Source organism: Cavia porcellus, unplaced genomic scaffold (genome assembly GCF_034190915.1).
Source record: "Cavia porcellus strain 051 isolate PalLab524CR breed Dunkin Hartley unplaced genomic scaffold, mCavPor4.1 scaffold_19, whole genome shotgun sequence".
Classification (NCBI taxonomy): Eukaryota; Metazoa; Chordata; class Mammalia; order Rodentia; family Caviidae; genus Cavia; species Cavia porcellus.
Genome location: NW_026947502.1, coordinates 18,067,155 through 18,076,344, shown reverse-complemented (window position 1 = coordinate 18,076,344; position 9,190 = coordinate 18,067,155). Strand labels below are relative to the sequence as shown.

Here is a 9,190-nt window from a genome sequence, read left to right as displayed (position 1 = left end):
AGCAGGGCCATGTTTTAGAAATGTTATCTACTAGTAAACAGAAAATTCTCAGAGTATTATCCTACTATGACTATAAAAGCACTAAAGTTACTGTGGTCAGAATATAGTATTGATTGGAAATTACACAATCTCACATCAATGCAGTTAATCCTGTTTTGGTGGATTATGTGCAGGATACAAAGAGAAGGGTTGTTCTCTGGCTGCCCAGATCTGGATCTTACCACCAAGCAGCACATACATAAGACCTGGGGCAAATCATTTGCCTTCTCTGTCTTTCTGCTTCATTTGTAAATTGAGATCACCTCATTCAGTTTAAGAATTACATCAGATGATTCATCCAGAACACCTGGCAGTAATGCCTGACAACACAGATGATCACTGCCAGCTATAAATGTTGTATCAGAAAATACTGCTTTTAGATAATGTCTCATAATTGGAAATACACATAATGTAGGAAGCTTTTTAAAAAGTAGCACTGTAAAAACAGGAGTTATTTAATATGCCTAACAGAGGTGAAGTACAAAACAATCCTAGTTTGGCCAGTAATTCCTTGCAATGACAACATTATAGCTTGTTGTAATTGAACAAGAATAGTTCAGAACCATACAGTTTGTGATGGGTTCTGCTTGTAGGTGCCAGTCTACATGGCACCAGTCCATCATGGTGCCAACCCCCAAAGCAACAGCAGAGCTCTCCTGCACTAACCCCCACATTCATCTTCTGGTCCCAAAACAATAAACTTTCTGTCTCCCTTTCACACATGCACCAAAGGTCCTCCCATTCCTCCTGACACCACTCACTCTGGAGTCTCCACCCTCTACATCAAAAAGTCCTCCAGTCCTCTCCCAGCATGATGACCTGTCCACTCTGGTAGTCTCCACTTATCCCAGTCCCCTAAAAGCAACTCGTAGCTTTGTCTCCTTTGAGGGTCCTTGCAGTCTCCTGCAGCCCTCCCGTGCTGGCAACAAGGGCTTGGCTTTTTTTTTAATCTGTCTTCTTCTCTCAACTGTGCCAAAAACCTGACATTTTTTTTTCCAATAATATCATTTGATCCAAGCAGACTGTCATTACCAATCACCCTGCTGAAATGCTATTTAAGAGGGTTTGCACAAAACTTCGGGTAGGCAGACTAAGGCTAAATTTTTAGGATAGCATTCATAACGGTACTCAATAACAAGTGATTAGTAATGCGTGAATACACCTTTTGAATGCACACTAAACATACTTGTATGTAATTAAAAAATCAGAAGGTAAAAGGTCAACTAGGTAATAAGATTTTATTGTTTCTGTTCTTGTGCATCTTAGTGTAAAATTTAAATGTACTGATGTAGCTTATCACTTAGTCACATTGCTAAAATCAGAAAAGAAAATTCAGCAAAGGGTTGCATTTCAATAATTTTATTGAAAGGTGTATCTCTTAGTACCAAACACAATGGTAGTTGGTTAGGTTACCTCTGCCAACTCAAAATTAATAACTGATGTTTTCAAAATACGGAAATATATCAATCTTTTGGTAATACTTAAGTTATCCATAAAACACAGTTTACAAAAAGTTAAAGGTAGAATATACTATGGTTCTTTGGTTTATTTTTCAATGCTTATTTATGTGTAACATACTGAAATTGGTTACGTCCTTTCTGGATAGACTGAGGATTCAGGCCTCACTGGGTTATTGTTTACAATGCTAGTAGTACATATATGTACTATATATGTACTATAAAAATTTGTGAAAGTATATTCTATTAAAAAAAAAACTAGAAGCAATGGCAGTTTTATAGAAAGTCCATAGTAAAATCTTCTGGAGTGCTTCATCTAGCCAGAACTTAGGGTAAAGCAAGTTTTCATAATGGTAATTGGTTTTGAGTTACTATGTAATAATAATACAACATGTACTTTTTAATGGAACTAGACTGAGGAAGTAGATTCTATATAAAATTTTTTTATCATTGATACAAACATAAGCTATTTTTTTAGAAGAAATATTAAAGATAGCCCAATGAATATGTCTACTAGGTCTGTATTTTGGCTTAATAAAAACTGTCTTTAGATTTAAATACAATTCCCATATAGCAATAACATTCTATCTCTGAATTACATTATTACTTGCATTATGGGCGCCAAGAAACCATTACATTATCTAGAATATAAACCTATTTATGCCTTAAAAAAGTACATGTATGAAATGTTGGTTTTGATGTAAACCTTGCAATTTAAAATTTTAACATTTAAATTAAGTAGGTTACCATTTTCAGTATCACCTAAATATAACATATTAATCGAATGTAGAAAGTTAGGTTAATGTTAGAAAGGAAGATTCACAGTTCACCTTTTCAGGCTTATATTAAATATTTCACATTTTTCCTTTAGCTTTACAGTTGAATTCAAATGTAAATAACCCTACAACAGCATTCTATTAGGTGGTTTTCACAAGATGAAGAAAATCATACTAATCCAGTTGTGATGTTTTGAGGCTTCATAACTTAAATCCATTACAATGTTATGGAATCCATAATGGAGAAAGGCTGTGGAGAAAGGCTTCAAACACATGTTTTTGGTTGCTTCAATAATACTACTTATGTAAAGAACAAAAGTCCCCAACTTATCAAAAGTTGGTCTAAACACTGCTAGTTATTAAAAGTAAATTTCTCATACCTAAGTTTCACAATCATATGTAGATATAGTAAATGTTAACATTTAGTTTTGAGTAGGAAAAGACAAATCATTACTGTAAGTTAATAAATTTAGATGACAAGAACAAAAAATATTTTTATGAATTTATAGTATTCTGATTGCAACACCAGTATGCTGACACACTGGCAATTTTCAGAAACTCAAAAGACATCATCTGTGTTTTTGGAATAGTACTCAAATTCATAATGGTTCTGCTTATGAGCTAACACTCTCAAAGTAGTTCACATACGGATCAAACTTTTGGTCCTGTTACGATTTTAAATAATCTAGAGCATGGGGCTAGGTATGCAAAATGTGCAGTTAAAAAACCACTGCTTCAGAGCTATTTTAGAAATTCAGATTACTAAAGAGGATGTTGTTTTCTAAACTGCTGATTTAATGAAATGGTTAATATACATAGGAGATTGGATAACTCCTTTCCTTAGGGTGTTGTACCTTATATATAGTATATTCCTTCAAATATGAGATGACTAGATTGGTGATGTTATTTTTTTTTCCCTTTTGCTATTCCAACTCCAGATGGTTTATTTTGAAGATAATGTTTCAGTACTTGAATTGTATAAAAAATTATACAATTTTCTGTATACACACAAAAACAACCAAATTTACCAATTAAGGAACCGTTTCAGGAATTGTTGGAAGGTGAGTTATTCTGTAGTAGCTATGTTTCAGTTGCCGTGCAGTACGCCCAGAAACAATCCACTTCAGCTTCTCAACATTTGGTTTGGAACACTTGTTTGATGAATATTCAGTTAAACACTTGGATACAAGTTCTTGCCAGAAGGTCAGATCTCTGCCATTTATCTGTATATACATTTATAAAAGTTAGTAAATCAACTAAAAGTTCTACTGTACTTAATTATAGTAATAAATACAATCCTATTAACATTTTTCTTTTTAAAGTTCTTAATTTAAAAATTTATTAGCACTTGTATGCAGTACATAATTCAATGTGGGGAGTTGGTACATGTAACATATTTAATGTGGTTTTTTTTTTCCTCATCAAGAAATAATTGAGGCTAGCTCCTTAAATTTCATACAAACACATAACTCATTTTTCTTCAGGAAAGAGTGCAAGTGGTTAAGTTTCTTTTGCAGTTAATAGGATTTAGGCTGACTTTGACCTACCTTGGAATGTTTCTGAAGACATTCTATTCCGTCTGTTAACTCAACACACTTCTGTGCTTGGATCTCCAGTGCAATGATAGATAAAGCCAGCACAGAAGGCTAGAAGACACAAGTATAAAGTAAACATCAAATATAAAATGGGCCTATGTAACAAGCTTTAATCTTTGTAAAATGCTTACCTTTGCTTTAGAAAACATGATCCTGCAGTGACATGCCTTAAGCTGAGCTTCTAGTCTTTCAAAATTTAGGTTGTTTTTCCTTTAAAAATAAAATGGGATTGATTTTATGTAGATTACATCTATTTGGGAGACATTTTAAGGAAATAGTTTTTAAAATAAAGCTTATGTATATTTTCTATAGAGAGAAAATTATTTGAAATAAAATCCCTTCCATCAGAGATACTAACTTCTTGAAGGCACCAAACATGAGTTTTGATAGAATTCTAAGAGAACATTGATTTTAGGAAATACCCAGACAGTATCATTCTAATTTTCATACTTAAAGGTACATACCTTTCAAATGGCAAGCTCTCTTGAATGAGGGAATAATAGAGTTGTAGAAACTGAAAGGCAGTGGTAGCTTTGACTTTCCAACACACCTTCTCCAATACAATCTTTTCCATTCTCATCAAGTCCGAAACCGTGAACCTGTACTGACTTATTCGTATCAAATCAGTTGCCAATGGGACATTTCTTTCCTCTTCTATTGATTTTACAGCCAAATAAAAGCAGCTCAGTCCAACACACCCCAGGTGCTTGGGCTGTACCTAAAAACAAGACCGAAAATAGTTAAGGCTGTATCTCTTTTTTTATTAGTAAAAGGATAACCTAGAAGTAAAACCCACCATTATAAAGATGTTATCTTTGGAATATGTTTCTTAGCTGTGATGGATTTAACATTCACCTAAACAACCGTAGCTTGTTATTACATGCCCCATTTGACCTGTTTGGTTGCAGCATAAAAATTCCCTACTGATTTTTAATTACAGTAAGACTATAAGCAAGTAATTTGGTCTAATTCAACCCAACCAGGTAAGTTAAATAAATGGTCAGTGACAACACCAAGACTAACGCTTTTGGCTTATTCAAGATTATCTTTGTAGGATGTGGTGTGTTTTTCCAGGCTGTTTTCTTTATAGGGACTCATATAAAAGAGTTTTAAGAGAATGTAACGTGTACTCTTTACTCTGCCTGTAAAGTTCTATCCTTAACCAGTTTTTCCTTTATTTTCTAAGTGACTACACTGTAAAGCACATTCACAGTTCTGTCCAGTAATTTTATGTTCCAGCTTGAATGAAACTTTAAGGTTACATCGATGTTTGTCTTCTGTTTGCTTTCCTTGTGACCTTCAGTAGTAAATTTATGCCACCACAAAGGCATATTGTAATTGTTTTTCTTATGATGATTTGAACGATATGTAGTTATCTGTGTAATCACTTTGTTCCCACATAACCCCATTATATTTGAAGGACATCTGCATATAACTCATTTGTGCAAAATTACCAGATTCAAAGGCAGTGCCTATGTATGCTAGATGGCAAAGAATTCTTTAATCTGTTGAACTAATTTTTTAACTATTCAACAAATACTTCATTCTATCCATGATGAATTGTGTTTGCTACTGAGTTTCATTCTAATTGTGACATCTCATTATTTTGCAGTACTCCAGGGCATATAGGGAAGGCAGATATGTTTTTAACACTTAAGCTTTAGGAGCTCTACAGATGTTTGTTTAGGTAGGAAAGTAACAATAGAAAAGCTCCTCTATTGCAGGTACACAGGCTGGAAACAATCAGAACTTTAAACTGGATATTGCTTACTATCCTAATTCTTAACCACAATCTAGCATTTTGCCTCTAATTGCTTTAAGTAGAGGCTGGGGATTTAGCTCAGGATCGAAAGTGCCTATGTGGCAAGCATGCGGTCCTGAGTTCGATCCCCAGTACTGGAAAAAAAAAAAAAAAAAAAGGAACTAAAACTGAATCCACAAACTTCTTTACGTATGAAAACAGCTATAAGAAAATAGATATATCCAAGCAATCAAAAAAAGTTTTTAAAAATAGCCAATTTCCCTAAAGATTCTGCAAGTAACTATTTGATATTAGACTACATTCCATCTCAGAATATAACTAATCAAAGATGCATTGCTCTTACATTATGGAAGACTACTACTGTTACAGTACACAGAATTACCATAGTGGTCTGATTACTCACTGAAAATGCAAGCTTATATAAATACCAGGCAAGAGCCAGCAATTCCATCTCTAAATACATCAAGCAAAACTCACACTACTGTAACTTAAACATACCTTCATTTTAGACAGGAATCTGTCCAGTAAATTCACAGCTAGAGAAAATGTCTCCGTATCAAAGCCAAAAAACTGAGTTAGACTAAGAAGATCTTTTACTTCAAAGTCCCTTAGTCTTGCAGTCATTCTGAGGCCATTATCATGTGCAGATTCAATTAGTTTCAAGCCGCAGACCTTTGGCTGACATCTCGCCTCCTGTTCCAACAGTGTGTTCAGCTGGTGTAGCAGTTTCTGGGAGTCAGTTGTTGTCAGTACTTCTATCATCTATATATAGAACAAATCCCAGAAAGGAGTGTAAGAGTAGCCCTTTCCGTGCTCCTTAGCCTTCTCGGTTTTATACCACGAAGCACTTTTTGAAATTCATGTCTCCTCTCCTTCAGAGGGGAGAATGAACCTAATTTAATGTAAAGTGATATTACTTTTTTCCTTTCTACAAGTTGGTCACATCTTAAATTGAGAGTTCCTAGAAGATAGGAACAATACCTTTAAAAACAAGAAATACTTGTAGTTATTCTCCTCCAATTGATAACCACTAACAGACACAGTAAGGATAACAAAACTGAAATCAGGTGGCAGTATGAATTGCTATATATTGACAAAGCGAACTGCTCCTTAATTCATCTGTAAGTGAGAAAAGTCTCATTATCTTGTTGCGTTGCATGGATTAAACGAAACCACATTAAAAGCACATTGGTAGGTTCTTCATAATCACTGGGCAATTCTGATGAGCTTATTTCTACCTATGTAAAACGGTAATACTACAGTATCTGTTGAACAGCTGTAAAGATTATACAAGATGATTTATTTGGAGCACAGCACATTACTTAGCACACAGCACTCCATGCCATTTAAGTTTCATCACCGTTAGAAAAGGAAAATTAAAGAGTGTAGAGAGCAAGTCGCGGGACCGGGGCTAACCTGGTCTGCACGATAAACCTGAAAATCCCAATAAAAGCGCGCATGCGAGTTTTGCATGTACCGAAGGTCCCCCCTCGCACCAATTTAAAGACGGGAAGGCAGGGGTCTTAGCGCTGTACAGGCAAGAACCACTAACTTCAGGGGTCCATGTCTCAATCCTTACCGCGCTGGCGAGTCGCGAAGACACCGCAGGAGGTCGGATCGGCTCCACCCCCCAGGCTCCAACTAGCCCGGGCTTGTGCCCACACCGCGGGAAAAAGGCTCGGGTCAGACACAGCCCTGACTTCGCTCCCCACCCGCACCAGGGTGCCCCCGAGTCCCAGCTCACCTTGGCAGAGATTGCGGCTCCTTGGCGTGAGCACCCTCCCCGGGCCTGCTCTCACCTCGTCCCACGATATCGGATACGACAGGCCTAGGAGGCGAGGACACTCGGGGGCAGAAGGGGAGAGGCCCGGGGAGGGAGAACTGTCCGGGGTGGAGGTCTCCGCAGCGCCCCGGAGACTGTACCGCCCTCCTCCAGCGGACCGCAGCGAAGGGGCTGCGCCTGACCTCGGGAGAAATACAGTATATTGGGGGGCGGGGCTTTCCCGCGAATGGGCATTTTCATCGCTGATTGGTGTAGTTCTTTCGACTGATGGTCTCCACGGTCCAAAGAGAGCCGGGTCCTAGAGGCAAGAAGCTCTGCCAATCAGCACACACTTCCCATTTTCTGACGCCCAATTCTCCGCCCTCTTGTGACCACGCCCTTACTGCTAAACGTCTCTTATTGGAGGATTTCCCAATGCTTGTTCATTCCAGCCGGGCGAACTGAAAACAGCGAGCCAAAGCTTGCCCTGGGCAGGTCGTTCTGACACCAGCCAGATTGTCAGGCTATCATTCCAGAATGTACTGGGAGTTTTTGTTCTGTGTAGTTTACTGGTTGCTCATTGGTCTGGCTCCCCCAGCCTTTTTTTTTTTTTCAAAAATACAATGACTTTTTAAAAAAAAAAGTCAAGCTTTGATTTTTCATTGCACAGAGAGGGGTCGTAGATTTTCTGCGGTGTGGTTTGTTAAAATTCCAGAGGGTACTCTTGTAAGATTTAAAGATGGATTGATCCTTGTCTCGTTTGTGATTTTATTAAATAGTACGGTGGAGTTGGACTATGTAATTTCTTGACCCTTTATCAATTTTGTGAATTCCTTTTTGAAACAAATCTAAATTTAAGAGTTGGCATAATATTTTAAATGACTTCAAATGAAAGGTGTATGGCAGACTGTAAAGAGCAGTACTATAGGTACATAGGTACTGAAAATGTCACATAAGCTGGCAACTTTTAGAAAACGGCTCAGATGAGGAGGGAACTTTGGTCCCACATGAAAGGAAACTTACCTAATGAATATAAATTGACAATGGAGAGTATTTAAATAGTAATTTAATTAAAAATGTTTAAATCCATTATGTGAGTTTACAAATGTACCTGCTTTTCTTTTGGCTCTTAGTTCCCATTATTCTTCATTCCTAAAATTAGGAATGTATGTAATTGACTTTAAAAAATAGTTTAGGAACCGTAAAATCTTTATGACAAGGAAGAGCATGTACAAGTTAAAATTAACATTAATCGAACTTACATACTAGTGGAAGGCAAACCAGACTGGTTCCTGAATATGAATATATAGTCTGTGAGTAACAGAAACATTGCGTTACTCAGCTTTTTGTTGCTGTAACCACATGCCTGAGAAGATCACTTGTAGGAGGAAATGCTTCCTGGGGACCCTAGAGTTATGACGGGCCTGACATACCAACAACTTGGGTTATGACTGGAATTTTACTTTTAATTTATGACCAAAGTCTTGAGTTATGACTCGAATGCTGGCTGCTCTGCTTCCGGATGGTCTCAGATACAGATTCAACCCTTAAACAGTTTTGGAAGGCACATTACAAAGTCCTTTCCTGTATGGGGCTGAGAAATCTTGGGCCAATATCTCTCTAAATACACTGAGATCTGCTTGTATCTGGGAGAGACTTTGAAAGCTATGTAGAGGAGCCTGAGTCCCCAATTGACAACCCGAGTAACAGCCAGGCCTCGGGAAACAATTGAGTTAGTAAGTCAAGTGTCCCCTTGTGTTTGGCCTCATGGTTTCGCTCCTTGGTCATCTGGGTCCATT

The 9,190-nt window shown here is 37.2% G+C and overlaps 1 protein-coding gene across 1 annotated transcript; it reads right to left on the bottom strand.

The window, feature by feature from the left end:
• Positions 1-1,382: 1,382 nt before the first annotated feature.
• Positions 1,383-7,564, bottom strand: Ccng1 (cyclin G1). Its single transcript, XM_003473163.5, has 6 exons — positions 7,374-7,564; positions 6,128-6,391; positions 4,332-4,585; positions 3,999-4,077; positions 3,820-3,918; positions 1,383-3,495 (listed from the first exon to the last, which is right to left on the bottom strand). Exons 2-6 carry the CDS (start codon positions 6,389-6,391, stop codon positions 3,304-3,306), a joined length of 888 nt encoding a protein of 295 aa, XP_003473211.1. The 5' UTR covers positions 7,374-7,564; the 3' UTR covers positions 1,383-3,303.
• Positions 7,565-9,190: the final 1,626 nt, after the last annotated feature.